The 18,509-nt window shown below is 37.1% G+C and overlaps 1 protein-coding gene across 5 annotated transcripts in view; it reads left to right on the forward strand.

Moving 5' to 3' along the window:
* Positions 1-18,509, forward strand: part of CERT1 (ceramide transporter 1) — a 117,271-nt gene that overhangs the window by 75,684 nt on the left and 23,078 nt on the right. For 3 of the 5 annotated variants that reach the window (XM_078067180.1, XM_078067177.1, XM_078067178.1), the window contains 3 exons: positions 9,235-9,321; positions 11,696-11,788; positions 12,297-12,374. In XM_078067180.1, coding sequence (XP_077923306.1) covers positions 9,235-9,321; positions 11,696-11,788; positions 12,297-12,374 — 258 coding nt within the window. The remainder of the gene's footprint in view (positions 1-9,234; positions 9,322-11,695; positions 11,789-12,296; positions 12,375-18,509) is intronic. The other 2 variants (XM_078067176.1, XM_078067179.1) reach the window with 1 other exon arrangement.

Here is an 18,509-nt window from a genome sequence, read left to right on the forward strand (position 1 = left end):
GATTCCTGGAAGGATGTCACACATGTCCCACCCAGGAATAGGGGGTGGAGGGAGGTTGCAGAGTGTCAGCTTGTGCTTTGTCTTCAGCTTGCCTTCTGTTCCCTCACCATTTACCCCCTGAACAATTTTGACCCTTAAATCTTTAAGGTTGTTGAAGGTGGAAGATCTCATCTTCTGTAACGTCTTCCTGCTGAATAGGGCATAGAGATGTCCCTACATATGAGTCAATATTGGTCAGTTGGGGAACATATAGGGGAGTTATGAAAGGGGAGGCAGCTGAATCCAACGAGGTCAACAGAGATGAACCTCCTTGAGTAGAAAGGATCTTTTAGCTGGAAGTTATGGCAATGAAGAAGTCTTCACACTAGGAAGGGAGACACCGGAAATGACAAAATAAGGTTAATATTGTTCTGAATAAAAGACCTTGGATAGTTGACCTTTGATAATTTTCCTCCAGTTTAGGAGTTTTAAGCAATCACTAAAGGAAAGAGATCATTTAAAGTGCCAACTTGAGTATCATGTCAGTTAGAAACCCAGAAATATTTTTGTGGTAATCTAGAATGTATACACAGCATTGTTTTTATGATAGCGCAAGTTTTGTAAAACTACTTTGCGCATTTGTATTACTTTAGTATTTAATAGAGAAGTGCTATTTTGAGTGTCATTTAGGGCTTTGACCATGTACTTAAGAGTTTTCATGTGCCAAACAATCTCCAGTCTCAAAGAGGGAACAAAGATGGATGCTAGGTGGTCATACCAATGTCACACAAAACATGTCCACCATTGTTTTAAATTTGGAAGGTTAGCTGGGTTGGTAATTGTTTTAATAATGTGTCTGTGCCTCCAGGCAAAACCCAGAGTACAATGACCTGTCCAGCCTGGGGGAAGCTATGGACAAGTTAGAGTCTCATAGCCATTGGGTCCCAGCAAGGAGCCAGTCATATAATACTGGGCCTCTTTGAAGTGCAGTCGGGATTTCAAGGGCTACTCGATTTCAAGGGCTATTCGGTTTGGGAGAGCCATCCTTTAAATTTGTGTAATAATCTCAAGCCCATATTTGATTGGGGAGTTATGTCTTGACAATAATCCCCTTTTCTTTAAGTTGCTCCATATGGCATATGGTACTAGGAAGGCATATTTGGAGTCACCGTAGATACTAATTTTTAAGACTTCTCCCAATTGTAAAGCACAGGTGGGCGCTATTAATTCTGCTTTGGGGAGGTGTATTTGCTGACAGGGCTTTGGCCTCAGCAGTCTGAGTTAAGACTGACTATAGCATACCCGGTTTTTCCTACCCCTCTTTTCCATGAAGCTACTGCCATTGGTAAACCAACTGTCACCTGCATTTTTAATAGGGGCATCTTAAATCTGGTCGACTAGAATAAACAAGATCAATAACCTCTTAACGGTTATGTTCTATACTACAGAAGTATGATGGTCAGGTCCAGGGCTAAGGGTAGCTGGGTTTAAAGTTTGACAGGTTTTAAATATATTTCAGGCATATCTATAAGCATTGCCTAGTGTTTAATAAGTCAGTTTCCCATAATCTCTTGGTGGCTTTTGGTTTCTAAGACACTCTGGACCTGATGTGAGGTCATTACAGTCAGTCATTGTCCCAAAGTAAGCTTTGAGGCTCCTACCGAAAAGACTGTTATATGCTTGGCTAAAGCCTCTATTTGCATTTGTACCTCAATAGAGGTGGCTTCTAGGATAAATATGACTAAGGGATAATTCCATCTGTTTGAGGTAAGGCATTAATATCCTAATTACAATGAATTACTGGCAAATGAGAGAAGACTTATCAAGAGATAAGGGCATCCAAGTACATCATCCAATCCAGTCATAAAGAAAGTAGGGCCATCCATTATCTCCACAGGTCCATAGTTAACCCTATGAAGTGGGGTGTGCTCTGGCTTTTAGGGAAGGATTTTGTCATCTCAGCCACACAGAACTGGTCAAGGTGCTAGTTGAGTTATATAATTTTTGGGAAATTAATCCTAAATAATCATATGCCCATGGGGTCCTGTTATTATCCCCACAGAATAACATGCAATCAGATTATCTATACAGGAGCTATTGTGTAGAAACAGAAAAGCTATTTCTGTGAAGTTTACCTCAAGTTCTCTAGCTTAAGCAAACAACATCTAAGGACAATCAAAACTAAAGGTGCGTTATTGAAACATAATTTTTCTCTTTAATCCAGAGATAGCCAAATCAAGACTAATTCGTTTGTAAAACAAGTCCAATTTTAACAAACCTGGCATAATTATTTACATAAGCTCAGCAAGAATAATGATCGTATACATCTTTTAGAATCTGCTCTGCTGGAACCTTTATGAGGAATCTCTAGGTTGAACTTTTAGTAGCCTCTCCAGGCCAGAAGCCAAGCCAAGTACTTGCCATCAGACATGCCTGCAATACCTGTAGATTTGAGCGAATTCCTCTTCACGAGGTCCCCAAAGTATCCTGCGGTTCCTGCACCTGCCAGGAAGTGACATTCTTTACTCACCTGGTGAGGCTGCTGGTAACTCTGTAAAGCAAGGTATCAGGCCAACATTTCCAAGCGGCTTTATGGCTCCAGGTTTCATAAAGTCAGTCTTAGTTCCTTAAAGGTGTTTGGTCAGGGGCGCCTGGGTGGCTCAGTCATTAAGCGTCTGCCTTCGGCTCTGGTCATGATCCCAGGGTCCTGGGATTGAGTCCCGCATGGGGCTCCCTGCTTGGTGGGAAGCCTGCTTCTCCCTCTCCCACTCCCCCTGCTTGTGTTCCTGCTCTCACTCTCTCTTTCTCTGTCAAATAAATAAATAAAATCTTAAAAAAAAAAAAAAAAAAAAAAAGGTGTTTGGTCATATCTGAGTCTATGCATGTCTCTCAAATATGACATTCCAGTCAGAGCCTTGGTAAAATAACCAACATTTCCAGTGGTGTCCTGTTACAAGGAGAAGATTCTTACTGAACTTACGCAAATGATTATGATTGCCATGGAAGAACGAATACTTCCTGAGACCTTTTGAATGAGAGGGTTCAGATAGACAGAAAAGTTAAATGTTTTAATTTGCTTTATTATAATTTCTGTATATTACTGATGTCTTAAGAGAAAGTCTTAGTCTGGAAGAGCAAATAGTAAAGAGCCAGCAGTGTTTCAAACGAGAGTCACAACACTATAATCTTTTAGTTCATTTAGTCCCATGTTACTAATTCTTGTTTAGTTTGAATGCAGCCTTAGTTCTCCTTGAAGATGAAACATTTTACAAGAGAATAACTATAAATGACAAGACTAAAAAATGGACATGGTTAAACATCTGATGAGAGGTTACAATGTAGCTGGCAAGGAAATCCAGTTATTTCTGTGACACATAACACTTTAATAATCAAAATAAGAGTGATGATGACCTTTTACCAGAAGGTAACATACCAAACAAACAAGCCTAATTAGTCAACGAGACTTTGTTCATGATTTAAATCTTGGGCAAGTTTGTTAAAACCTTAGAAAGTTTTAAAGCACATACCTAAATAGGATTAGGATGTTAAAGACCTGATAAAGGCAAAACATAAACTGGTTTTCTGAGCAGACAAAAGAGAAAAAACCTTTGTTTACATTCTTATCAAGAGCAGACAACAATTCAAGAAAACTTGTCTTTTTGAACAGAGAGAAAGCAGACTTTCAACCTTATACCAATGTACTTTAAAATCCACTCATTTCAATCTTAAGGTCCATCCTGACCACACCTAAAATTCCGTTCCAGAGTTTTCCCATCACAAACCTTCTACAACTTTCTTTTGCGTTCAGATTTTGTCCCAAGCCATCTCTCCAAACAACCATCTTATTTAGGACAAAATTACCTTCTTTTACCTTCATTCCCGTTCCTTATATCTTCCTTACATATCTTCTACATTTCTATATACAGAGTTGTTTCCCTTATTTCCATCAGTCTTAATTACATTTAGCAGAATTTTCCACTCTTAGAAACCTTAGTCTCCAGTGAAGACTAAGTAGTAACCAATTGTGGACTGTTACACCAGAATTCTTTAGATGGCAAATTTATGAATCAATTAAGCACAAAACATGCTTACCAACAGATTTAAACATCCTTAGTTTCTTTGCAATAAGAAGTCAAAAGCACAAACCTACATCTAGTTATCAATGATTTAGCCCTTTTATGCTATTTGGAAGAGACCTAGATGTCCAACAAATTTAATCCCATTTATCATCCAAGCAAAACTTTAAAATTTCAGGTTACCAGAGACTTTGAAAGCTATCTTAACAATTACCCATGAAAACTTTGAGACAATCATCATTTTAGTCATCTTTTTGCTAAACAATTTGCAAAGAGATAACACGAGCTTATTTGACCTTCAGCAAACCTGGATAGAATAAAAGTTTCACGTTTACTGCTGATAACTTAAAAGACATATCTATCTTAATTAAACCAATAACCTTAAATTAGTTTAAATATTGAATTATGTTCCACCTGGATCCTCTCCATTGTCAATTTTTACCTGAGACACTAGTGGGGAAATCTGGAGTAGGTGGTATTAAGTCCAGGGGGTGCTCTTCTTGCTCCTTGACAGTGAAGGGAGAAGGAGCCATGGTGCCTGAGGCACTGAGGATGGTCTAGAAGCCAGTTATGCAGGTCGCACCCAAGGTGGTGCAAAAACAGGAGAAGGGGGAGGGGGAGATAGAAGAGGCAAAGTGCTGGGGCACCTGGGTGGCGTCTGCCTTCGGCTCAGGTCATGATCCCAGGGTCCTGGGATCAAGCCCCGCATCGGGCTCCCTGCTCCATGGGAAGCCTGCTTCTCCCTCTCCCACTCCCCCTGCTTGTGTTCCCTCTCTCGCTGTGTCTCTCTCTGTCAAATAAATAAAATCTTTAAAAAAAAAAAAAAAAGAGGCAAAGTGCTGCCAGAAGGCAGAGAAGAGGGTTCCTGGTTCTAGAGCTCACCGGCTCCAACAGAGGAGCAGACACCATGTTTCCCCGCCAGCAAGAGGGGGGAATAAGCAGTCCATGTCCGACAGAAGACAGGGAATTTCCCCAAAACAAAGGGAGTTTCAGCAGCTGCTTGGGAATATTCCTTAAGATCCTTGTCCTGAGGTAGACTAACCACAGATGGCTCCAGTTATAGCCATTAACCCAGGAAATAGGGAGAAGCCCCTACATCTATTAGGAAGAACAGTGAGAGAGAGTCAGAGTCCCCTTTGGGGTGGCCTGTGTTTCCTCCAGCAAACCTGGGTTTACTTGGAGGGGCCTATTTAGATAATTATCATCCAATATGTTGGGGAGGGTGGGTTACAAGCCAACACATTCGGGCAAACACATTCTGCAAGAGGCCCTTAGGTCGGGGTCCTGGTGTAGAGCAGTGAAGGCCTACGTACAAGCAGTGAAGGTACCGTAGGTCCATTTGCCCTGTTTCCTGCAGAAGAGATCTAACTGACAGATCCTGAGGCCATGCAGTGTTACAGGAGCTCAGTACTTTCCTAAATTTTGCAATCTGAATTGTTTCCAGTAGGTTAAAAGGCACCCTTCCTTGGGAACCGAAGAAGAAGCCTACTGAAGCCATGCTCCCAGAAAAGTAAAGGAGGTCCATTACCAAATCCCCCCTGACTCCCAGGTGGCGTCCCACACAGGTTATGTCAGAGGTTTCGTGTGTCAAAACTGACCAGAGTCGTCCCTCAAACAAAAATCGCTGTTGATCACCATCCTGCCTTCCTGTGAAGGCATTCCTGCCATAAAAGGCCCTGAAGGGATGCCGGCGTCCCTCCCCCCCACCCCCTAATCACATCCTAGACTGCCTATGGGTGCCTGGTGAATGGACTGAAAAACCGTGCTGTGCCGTCCTGTGCCCTGATGGTTGCATACTGCCTTGCCATTTCTAACCCATGGAAAATACTGGAAAAGTTTTACAAGGGGGAAATTACCAAATTTTGTAGCTTTAAGTAGTTAGTAGAGGACATTGACGGTGAATAGTAAAGATGGAAATCCATCATGGTCTAAGTGACATTCCAACACATGTGGTCTTTATAAAGTCAACTTCCCTAGGAAGTGGTCCCCAGTTGGGTTTTAATTCCATCTGGTACTGGTTTCAGCTGGCTCCCAGTGGAGGTCCCACGGCCAGAAGCAGCTAGACCAGGGATGTGGAGGGGATCACATTAGATCAGTCAGGAGGAAACTTCACATGGGAGTCTTAAGGTTGGCAGCCATCCTGGTGACTTAGGTGTCCCCAAGACAGACAACTTTGTATAAGGACAGGAATAAAGAGTGGGCATCAAGTTTCTGGGTCTTATTACCACCCCGGACAGGGCACTAACTTCCAGCCAAAAGGCAGGCTTTCTCCTCCCCATAGAGTAGCCATGGGCTAGAGGATTACAGCCTGAGCTATTGACATGAAAATGTTCCAATAAGACCATACTCCTTGAAGAGCTACAGAAATTGAAAGTAAAGGAAAAGAGAAAGTACTCACCAAGTTCGTACCGAAGCTCAGAGTTCAGATGCAAAGACTCAAAGCCCCACTTTGGGCACCATATGATGTGGTTTTGGAATATAGGTGAAGTTTGGTGGGGGGAGGTCTCGAGTCAACAGCCAAGAAAGAATTCTTGAGAGTCTCTGGTGTAGAATGGTGGTTTTATTAAAGCACAGAGACAGGACCCTTGGGCAGAAAGAGCTGCTGCCCCTGGGGTTGTGAGGGGGCTGATAATATACTATGGGGTCGGGGAGGTTAGGAAAAAGGGAGGTTTCAAAAGGATTTTCATGTGTTAAAGAAGACTCGGGATACTGGAGGCCTTGCCATTGTCAAAGTTGTTTTCTCCTCTAGCAAGGCATTAACATTAAGATAGTTGGGAGATTCCTGGAAGGATGTCATACATGTCCCACCCAGGAATAGGGGGTGGGGGGAGGTTGCAGGGTGTCAGCTTGTGCTTTGTCTTCAGCTTGCCTTCTGTTCCCTCATCAGAGGTACGTTGTGCTAATAAGTACATTTGTTAACTAGTTTCAGATTTTTTAAAATTGTTTATTGATATGATTAGGTAGACTTTCTTAAAAAAAAAAAAAAAGTTTACTGGTCATTTGCATTTCTTCTTTAATGACTCACTTATCCATGCCCCTTAATATTTTTATCTGGTTTTAGGGTTTTTTTTCCTCTGTTGATTTAGAAGATACGAAAGATTAGCTTTTCATTTTTCAATTATTTTTTTCCTTTTTTAGTTTTTTAAACTTTTGATTGTTGTTTTTGTCATATAAAAGTTTTATACTTTCATGTAATTAATCCCTCAGTCTTTTGATGTACTTATTTCTACATTTGGTATCATGCTTAAAAAAACATTCCCTACTTTAAATAATTATATTTACTGGGTTTTTAATGGTTTCTTCTAAATATATTGTTAGTACATCTGGATTTTTTAAGATTATGGTATAATGTAGGAATCTGTATTTTATTTTAGTGGCATTTGTTGAATAAACGATCATTTTTCCATCCATCTAAAATGTACTTCCCTCTTTCTCTTTTAATGAAGAAAATGGTTAAGGGTACTTCAGTTTTTTTCTCACTGACCCCCTGTGGTATCAAGTTAAATATCCAGTTCTTAAGTGAACTAGGGCCTTTAGGGCCTCTGTTTTTATACTTTTTTTTCCCTTCCTTTTGATATTTTGAGCCTTCTATGTTCTTTTTTTTTTTAGATTTTTTTTTTAATTTATTTATTTGACAGAGATATAGCGAGAGAGGGAACACAAGCAGGGGGAATGGGAGAGGAGGAAGCAGGCTTCCTGCTGAGCAGGGAGTCTGAGATGTGAAGCTCCATCCCAGGACCCTGGGATCATGACCTGAGCCGGAAGTAGACGCTTAATGACTGAGCCACCCAGGCGCCCCTATATTCTAAATTATTCTATATTCTTGTGTGAGTACTACGTTTGCATGGATTTTAGACACTGATTCAGATTATGACCTTATTTTGGTTCTTATCAAACATTTACGATGTTCTAATTATTGAACAAAACCTAAATGTTTCTGTCATCTGTAGCTTCAGAAATTACTTTTTAATCTTAAATTCATTCCTTAAGGTTTACTGTATATGTAAGACACTGTACTAGGCATGGGGATATACATGATCCTGCCTGAGGTCCCTACCTATGTAATGGGAAAACAGGCTAGTTAACAGGCAGTTATGAAGCACTGTTAGCACTAAGGTTTTTGAGGCAGGGATGATGGCCTCCCAGAGAAAACAACATCTTAGGTAAAACCGTAAGAATGAGTAGGCTGAGTAGCTATTAACCAGGTGAGTAGCCTAGAGTGTTTGCTTGTAGGGGCTGAGAAGAAGGAAAAAATTTGGAAACCAGAAGCAAAAAAAAAAAAAAAAGGCATTTTGCCCTGGGGAAACTGAAAGGCCTTATCTTTGGAGGGTGGAGCTGATGGAGAGGAGGGAGTGGTTAGACTGGCTAGCAAGTTACAGAAGAATCCTTATAGAGCCTCAGGCAGTGGATTTTAAGCAAGTGAAGTTTTCAGATTTACAGTCTAGAAAAATCATTCTTGGTCCCTGCAGTGAGGAGAGTGGATTGAAGTTGACAGTTGTGAACTGGGGGCTTCCCAAACTTTTTCAGTCTTGCAGGTTAGAATTAAAGATAGCCTAAATTAACATAGAGCAGTAGGAATAGACACTGATAAACTTAGATATCTAGAAAGTAAGATTAAAGGGTGTGGTGAATGAATGAGGGGAGCGGGAGGAATCCAGGACAGGCCCAGCAGTCTGCTTTCAATTGGTGTAGAGGTAGGGGAAGAAACAGGTTTTAGACATGTTGCGTGTGAACTGCATCATTAACCTGAGGAGGTCTTAAGTATTATTGGATGCAAAGGTCTAACACTTAGGAGAGAGATGGATAACCTATGAATTTGGGAATCACCTCATGATGACCAAAGCCTTAGAAATGAGTAAGTGCTGTGGGGAGAGCAAGTGTGGAACCCTGAGGAACACCCACATTTAATTCCAAAGAAGAGGCTTGGGTAGAGAGGAACTGGGAAATTAGGATCCAAGCGGGGAGAGAGCTCTTCAAAGAGAGTCATTCACATAAATGCTGCTAATGGGGCAAATAAGCATAAAGATTGGTGTGTCCTGTAGATTTAGTAATGAATAGTTCTTTTGCTTGGTAAGCATGATGAGATAAAAGGGTTTTTTTCTTTAAGTTGCTTTTTAATAAGGGAAATTTTTTCTGTTTTCTTTAAGTGATTTTTTTCTCCCATGTGTTTGAATAATAGGAAGGTCCAAACAGTCTGATTAATGAGGAAGAGTTCTTTGATGCTGTGGAAGCTGCTCTTGACAGACAAGATAAAATAGAGGAACAGGTATATCTTTTATTAAAAATTCTAACACTAGGCATTCCTTGATGTATGTTATTTTTTATAAATGGAATTTGAAAACTGTGAACCTAATAGAAATGAACTGTGAACCTAGAAAATGAACGTGTCTACACTGAGTCACAAATGTAGAGGAATCTTTACAAGTCAGTTCCTTCATTGATGAATTTTTAAGCAGTAGAAAGGAGACTGCTGATCACTTAAAGGAATCATGCATAATTAACATGAAACTAAATGGAAATATTCTGCCTATTCCCCTTGAAGTATCCAACTTTATTGTCTATTAAGAACAAGCATATGTTTAATCTGAGTGAAACAGTCTGAATTTCTCTGTATCACAGTTACCAACCATATGAATTCACAAGGAAGATGACCAAGAATTAACTCCTTTATTGCTTTCACCACCTTCACCTTCGATATCTTCCTCACTTTTAACTTTGCTCAGTATTTTATCATTATCAAATTCACAGCAGTTATACCCAGCTATTTCTGTGGAAATTGAAGGAAAACATTTCTTAAATCCTTAAACTCTAGTCTCAGGATTAATTTGATCCTTTGCATCCTTTTAATTCTGTAACAATGCAGTTACCATATATTACCACTAGATGGTACTTAAGGGTGAATTTTAGTTACTCTTCCCAGGGCTTTAAGTATCTTGCAAATAAATTCGTTTTAAGTGTAGCGGTTATACTACAAATGAACTTGCATAGAAAAGTTGGCTTTTTCATTCCTGTCATTGCTAAGGTAGTCATGGCCATTATGCCTATTCACTGGTCTGTCTCCCTGAGGGTAAATCACCTGCAATAGTGACTTTTGCTTTTCATGTTTATCTTTCATTATTTTTTTTCTAAATCAGTGATAAAAAGTTTTTGTTACATTCATTTATAAAGCTTATTAGTCATTTTTTATGCTGAAAAAAGATGCTATGCAGCATTCAATAAGAATGGAAGCTTTCAGTTCCTAAATGAGCTCCATTTTTAGATGCCTAAAGTATTACCTGAAGAAGTATCTTAGTGTTGGCTTTTTAAATGTTTTTTTTTCTTCTTCTTCTTCACGTTGATGTTTTTTTGTTTTGTTTTTGTTTTAATCTAAGTTGTGGTATTTTGGGGAGAGTAGGTCAAGACAACTTCAGTCTTGCCAGTGACTATGTGGCTGTAAACTTACTGCTTAAATTCTCTGGGCCTTGGTTTTCTAATATGTAAAACAAGGAGTTACACAAGATGGTTCAAATCATCGCTTCTGACTCTAAAATGCTACTCTACCAAATACGGTGGTTGAGTTGGAGTTTAAGAGGATTGATGAAAACTTTTGTAAACTTTAGAAAAAAAAATATTCATGGGTCTATTTGATTTTAGTCTGTTCTTGACACTGTGGTAGATACTCTGCAAAATGGGTCACTAAACAGACCATGATCTCATGATCTCACCTCATGGGCATGTTGATATCACAAGGGTAATTATAGTGTGGTAATGCTCTAGAATAGTAAGCGTCAGTAATCCATGAAATTAGTTCCAAAGATTCAGATCATTTCCCTCGTTGTATACAGTAAATTTTGCACAGGACTCCCAGCAGCACAGCCACTACTAAGGTATTCTTCAGTGACACATTTTTGAGTTTACATAGTTCTACATTATTTACCAACATAAGGAAAGAAATTTTCAGTGAAGTGGTGAGTGAGAAATGAGATCTTAGCAGTTCTGTTCAGATAGTGTTGAATAGAAATTAGCACTTGTCTTCTGCATAGTTAGAAGATGAGCACACAACACAGCACGGCTTCTGGTAGTTTATATTTAGTAGATATTGAGTAAGTGAGAAGAAACTGGGCAAGTTCAGGAGGAGGAAGGAAGTTAAGTGGCAGTTTAACAGGAGTGACACAGTGGGTTGAAGGCTGAACACGTTCGTGGAAAGGAGATAAAGATATCCGTGCTATGTTCTTTGTAACACAACTGAAGCAAATGACAATGGTTCAAATGGTATGGCCCTGCACAACCCTGATGAAGTGGAATGATTAGAATAATTTGGCCAGAGTTTAGATATAAGAAATTACTTCAACAGCAGTGTTAATACGGATTCGTGGTAAATAATGCCATACCGGTATTGGAGAGTCTGGCAAATTCAAAGAACCAATCCCTACTCAAAGTGGTATGTATGGAGTCTGAAAGAAGAGATTGAATTAGAATACATGAAGTAAGTGTCAGGACATGGCAAGGCTTGAACCTTCAGAGTATTTTTGTAATTCAAATATTTATAAGTACTGAAGTGTTCAGTCATTAAATGTTGGTAGTTTCAGGTTATAGTATTCATTCTTAAGCTGCAAGGTATACCTTAAAACCCTCCCACCTAATGTTATATGTTTTCTTAGTCACAGAGTGAAAAGGTCAGATTACACTGGCCTACGTCCATGCCATCTGGAGATGCCTTTTCTTCTGTGGGGACTCATAGATTTGTCCAAAAGGTAAGCTAATGTCAGAGTTTCCTGAAAATATATATTGTTCTTCACTGTTGATGGAACTATCTTGTTGTATAAGTTTTCCCTTTTCTTGAATTTAGGAATGAGATTTTTTTGGTATTGTATACTTTCTTCCATATACATCCTCCAAAACAGTTAGAAATTTTCTTCTGAATATGTTCTTTCTTTTTTGTTTAAGGGGAAAGGGGGGATGGGGGATATAGGGAATGGCTAGTCCAAAATAGTTAACCAGAAGCAGAACCAGTTATGTTAAACCACTTTTTCTTTGGGGTTAAGTGATACTATTTTGTATTATTGGAAGCACTGCATTCTTTTTAGAAAGATTTTGGAGCATAAACCATAATAGGTGCATGAAGTCAGCACTTGCTGCTAAGCTTGTTTCATATAGTGCTTTGTTCTCTCTTTCTTTATCTTGTGTTTGGAAGTTGGTACTGAATGCTCTGTTGTGCCTTTGTTCTGATTACTTGGTTTTTTCTTTGTCTGTCTCTGGTAGCCCTATAGTCGCTCTTCCTCCATGTCTTCCATTGATCTAGTCAGTGCCTCTGACGATGTTCACAGATTCAGCTCCCAGGTACTGTATGACTGTATAGAGTGGACTTGAGTCTGTCTGTGCTATATTTCAGCCTGCTTTCCCAGTTCCTAGATATCTTTTGGTTAGGCCACTTGTTTTGGTTTTGAGTTTTAAATAGTAACAATAAGCATTAAAAAGGCAAAAAAAAGGCCTTCCTTATCTACTAAATAGTTCCTCTGTCAGGCTTGCATGTGCCCTTTGTATCCTCTGCTGTGAATAGCTTGGAATTTTGCCATATAGGAGGTACTCCTGAAAGATTTCAAATTGAAGTGAAACAAGTAGAAGATACCTGGTTTTTAAATACCATGTAGTATCTATTTCTTCAGACAGGATTCAGCAACTTTGATGAGCATGGTTTACAGGATACGTTACAGCATAAAAGCAGGTTTAAGCAGCCCCACTTCTAATCTAATTTAAAGTAACTCATAATTCAACAAGGAAGTTTCTTTTTAAAATATTTGTCTCATTACTCTTGTCATACTAAGCTCCATTGAACTGATTTTATTTTTGTTATGCAAATTACCCTTGGATGTTGTAAATTAATATTCTTGTTCAGATGCATTATTAAGTATTTAGGAATTTAAGACAGGAAGCTAGATGATTGCAGTCCCTGCCTCCATAATAAAGTCAAAGTATTATCGAAGGAATGTTTTTTAATATCAGCATTAGTTTTTAAAGTTTTTCAATCCTTATATCTTTGCCATTCAGCTTTGTATTTTTATGGTGATTGTATTTTACATTATGTTAGCTTATGTTAAGAAGCTGAGCTCTCTAGTGTGAATGACTGAGTTTAAATCCTGGTTAGTTGTATGATCATGGACAACTTTTTAAACTCTTCTGTGCTTCACTTCTGTGATTTAGCTAGGACTGTGATCTCGCTAAAGCCTGGCATTTTGTAAATGCTAGGTAAGTGTGAGCTTTTATTAGCTATTATATAGCTATTTATTAGCTATTATTATAATACAATTTCTTTGAATAATCAAAATTTTCTACATTATTTTTTCTCTATCAGAGTATACTCGACCCTTGGATAACGTGGGGGTTGGAGCACCGACCCCCCCTCAGTCAAAAATCCACATACAACTTTTGCTTCCCCAAAAATTTAACTACTAATAGTTCGTAATAGTTTATAATAATATAAACAGTTGATTAACATATATTTTATGTTATATGTATCATATACTGTATTCTTACAATAAGGTAACTTAGAGAAAGAAAAATGTTATTAAGAAAATTGTAAAGAAGAGAAAATACATTTACAGTACTGCTCTATATTTATTAAAACAAATCCACATATAAGTGGACCTGTGCAATTCAAACTCGTATTGTTCAAGGGTCAACTGTATTCCGTAATTGTTTTTTAAAGTCATAATTTAGAACAGATTTCTCAGTTTACACTTATGAATAAAATTTACATTTGTTTTTTAACTATGCAGTAAAGAAGAAAATGAAGGTTAAGACTCAAAGTGTATTTTTTTACTTTTGCTGCTTTTTTTCTCCTTGAACTTTTTTGAGAAAGAGATGTATCAGTTCTGCATCAGAAATCGCCCAGAACCAAACTTATTCCAGTATTTCTTAATTTTGTTCATTTATGAAAGCTTTTTAAAAGCATCTCATATTCGCAATAAATCAGTGACAAAACTAGATAATATTGGGATACTTTGGTTTATTCTGCTACACTCCACCTGGCATTAAAATAATAAAGTAACAGACTAAAGCTCATCAGTACTGGTCACCGTTTACCCTTAAATTATACAAATACACAGGCTATAAATGAAAATGTAATGAGAGCAGTAAAAGAGGGTAAGCCACAATAGATGCCTAAGAATTAAGGCTTCAGAATGCACACCTTGGACCCAAGCTATAGAGCTTTAAAACACCTGAAATTCTTCAAGTATAGATGAATATATTAGAGACACAGGAGCCCAGATTTTTACAAGACTTTGCCAAATTGTAGCATACTTTTTAATATTTTGTGTAACTTGTGTATAAGTTGAGAAAGATCTTTCTGGTGAAATTTTTTTAATATATGATGCTCATGATAATTCAGATTCTGTTTTTAGCTTTTAATTATTGTACTGTTTTATATGCCAAAAGAGGCAAAATTGCAGAAAAAATGACATTGAGCTCTTTAAGTATTTATTGTCCTTGCTAAAGTATTTGTTGTCATTAGCAGACTTGGGCTCTGGCAGTTAAGCTCTTTCCCCCCTTTATGTCCATAGTGACACTTTATTATTGTGGTAATTATTTATTTAACCCCTCCGCTGTTTATTGTACAATAATACCTTCTAATTTAGCAGAACTAGAAAGTAGAGTAGATAAAATCACATACTGATAAACACACACACTTTAGTAATTGTCTTTTTCTACCAAAGTAGGCAATTTCATATATACTATTTTGTAAGCAGCTTTTTTTTGTTTTGTTTTTTGGTGTTTTGTTTATAATTAAGCCCATTTTCCCATCGGTAAACATGGGTCCTAATCTCCTTGTCTGTTACTATGGATGTGCATACAGGACTTACCTACTCACCTAATATTGAACATTTATTTTCAGTTTGTCTCTATTATAAATAAATATTATAAATAGTGTTACAGGAGCATCCTGATATACAGACCATCCATGTGTGTGTATATATATATCTTTGTACAGTTATTTCCTTAGAATACATTTCTAGAAGTAGAATTGTTAAGACAAAAGCCATAAACACTTCTGAGGTTTTTTTATTCTTAATGCCAAACTGTTCATTTAAAAAGTTGAACCAGCTACACTCCCAGTTCAGTTTTCTTTTGTTACGTTGACACTGAGTATTATAATTCAGCTAATTTTTGCCAGTCTGATAGACTAAAAGTAGTATTTTTGCTTCTTGGCCTTTTGCATTTCTTCGGTGAATTGACTCTTCATGTCCTGTCCATTTTTCTTTTGGGTTAACAGTACACTGTTAATTTGTTATTAATAAATTATTCTATCCAACAAATCCCTCTGACTCTGTAACAATAAGCATGGTTGTATTCCTTTCACATGAGTAAGAGAAAAGAGGTCTGAGCAGTCTTTGGATCCTTCTGGACTTCTGTTCATTAGAATTTTGTTCGTTACATTTTTGTTTTATCATCAATAAAAATTTCTGTATTGATAATGTTAGAAAAATCCAGTTAGCCTCCATTTGACATACTGAGTGACTCAAATGGGAGGTGGAAGAAAAGACTAGAATTGGTGTGCCATCATCTCTTATTTTAAATGTGCTTTATCTCCATTTTTCATAGTTCATTTGCTAAGATGCTGTGTATGTCAGCTTATTTTCAACTCTAGGTCCAAAAAAATCGAGGGCATGATTCCTGAAATTATTTTAGTCTGATTAAAACTAGTGAACACTATTAAAGCAGATGAAACCTGCCTTAGTGATTTTGATCCAGTCTTTTGTTTTTTAAAGTGATAGCAGATGTTACTAGTAATAATATTTCCTAGTGTATCAAATTTTGAGCCTACTAAAATGGTAAATTTGGCTTGTGTTTATTCTTGTCATCCAACTTAATGGCCCCTTGTTTCCCAATTATTTTTGATATGCAGTCTTAACTAAAAACAATAAACAGAGCAGATCATTAGGGTAGATTCGAATTGTCAGTGTGGTCACGAATGCCCGAGTCACTGCCCCAATAGTAACACTTACTACTTCAGATTTTATTGCGGTGAACGTGAAATTCATTATTATAGTGAGATTTTACCTGTATCACCTCTCTTCTTAATCTCAGTGATATTACCTCAAGGAAGATGCCATAATGGATAAAGATACCATGATGAAAGCTTTGCAGAGATGGTTACTACAGTAATTGGGTACTTCAATTTCTTTAATTTCCTAGAAGCACAGCACTAAATTCATCTTGTTTATTTCTTTGTTGAACTTTTTCAAGCCCTCTTAAGTCAGGGAAGTACGTAAGAACAAAAGGCTGAACACTTCTCCGTAGGTGCGGTGGTAACACAGTAGTAATACTATTTTTCATCTGTCTAAGAAGACGATATTAAATGTGCTTACTGTACATTCTTTTAACCTATGTAAATAGCTTTCACTTCATATTTGTGGAATCTAGTTTCTTTGGGATCAAAACACAAAAATATCTTCTTGTTATTCAAACATTTGAAATAAGTTAGCAGGAATCCTCTCCCAAACAAAAATACAATTACCTGCATACTTTCTGACAAAAGAGCTTAAACTGGCACTAAATTTTTTTGAAACAGAACTCTTTTTTAACAGAGTAAAATCCTTTACATTCTTCTTTCACAAGTGGTCTTTTTCTGGGAAGCATTTCTTTCTGCTTCTAATCTCATAATAAATGTTCTCATAGGTGTTCTCAACTCCTAGTATCCCACCTACAAAGTACATATTCATATCTAAAAATTTTTAAGATCTTTGGATCTAAAAAGGGTAAAAGTTTTTCCCAATCACAGTGGACACAGACGAATGAGTCAAGCCAGTGCTACAGCAGTTGTTCAATTTATGCATACTAACTGGAACTCTCTTTGTTCCTTCCTCTTTGGGAACTCGGGTACATTTTGTATGTCTTCATAACTTGGAAATCCTGCATTAGTCCTCCTTATTCTCTCAGAGCAGATTTCAAAATTAGAGAGGCACACAGATTTTTCCAGGCAGCCCCTGGAGTTATATTTTCTAATGAAGCCTTTATACAATTACAGAATATGGAGTGCCTGGCTGGTATGCACCTCTTGATCTGGGGGTCATGAGTTCCAGCTCTGCATTGGATGTAGAGATTACTTAAATACATAAACATTGTAAAAAAATTTTTTTTAAGTTTTTAAATTATAGAATGTACTATTTGTCACATTTTTAAATTTCAAGTCTGTAGCCCAACACCATTCACAGTGTTTTGAGGATTATGACTAAAGATATAAAATGTTACGTTAGTGCTTTATTTGGTACAAAAATAGATTGTAGAACCTCAGTATAAAATTTTTATCAAAAACTTTTATGATTATTACCAATTAGGGAGATTCTTAAAGTCATACCTACAAGCAAAAATGCGTTCTGAAATCTAGAAAACTTTATGTCGACGTACATGTCACTGTAACATATTGATAACATCCTTTTGTGTAGAAAAGTTATACCCCCAGAGTTAATAATTTTAGCAATTTTTGCCCTCAAACCATTACTGTATTTATTTCAAAATATGTGTAAACCTGGTTCTTATTCTGTATCCCTAATGAATGCAGTAGATTTTATGTAAAATAAGTAGTTAAACTTAAGAATAAATTAAGTGGAAGTATATTATACACATTTCCAACTCTTCCCTGCCTTCTCTTAATGTACTTATTATATAAAACAAAATTATGATGTAAAGGTTAGAAAATGGAACTTAGAAAAAGTGTCTCTGCGTACATGATTAAAGTAGAAAGTCCTTCAGAAACCATCTTTTTATCACTTCACTTCTGTTTAAAAACACGTTTCAAACTAGGAGAGTTTGCAAATAGCACTCACATGAAATTTTACCAGCGAATGTGATTGTGGATTCTAGGAGTGTGAAATACTCAGTTTTATTTGCTTATATAAAATGTGTAGGAGTAATTTGTGATAGTTAAAAGCACAGGTTTTATTTAAATTTCGGTAAAAAAGACTAATTCATAATTTAAAGGAAGACACTAAAAGGTGATTATTTGTAAATGTTTGCATATATCAATATTTGCATTTTCTCTAAAAGAATGTGAAACAGTGAAATTGGAGTCAAAAAGATGGGGGATTGGTTATTTTTTAATGTGGCGTATATTCATGGTAGAAGTGAAATTTATCAGTGAAGTAATGAAAATTTTGTTATCTTTTCGTAGGGAAATCTTGCCATATAACAAACTTTCTATTATCTTTGTAGTCTTAAACATAGAAACTGGACTAGATCATCTCTTCGTGTCCCTTTTACCCTTAGTGTCACATGATTTTATGTTTTAAGACATTATCTCTGTAAGGAAGCATTTTATGGTAAAGGAAGGAATTTTTTTTTTCCAGAAAATGCTTATTTTGCTCACTTTATGCACATTAGACCAATATATGTTATTTGAGTGAAGCATCTTCTTTCTCTCCGTTTCTCCCCCCCTGTCATTAACCTGGATATGATATCTGGAATGTGGACTAAACT

This window comes from Halichoerus grypus, chromosome 2 (genome assembly GCF_964656455.1).
Source record: "Halichoerus grypus chromosome 2, mHalGry1.hap1.1, whole genome shotgun sequence".
Classification (NCBI taxonomy): domain Eukaryota; kingdom Metazoa; phylum Chordata; class Mammalia; order Carnivora; family Phocidae; genus Halichoerus; species Halichoerus grypus.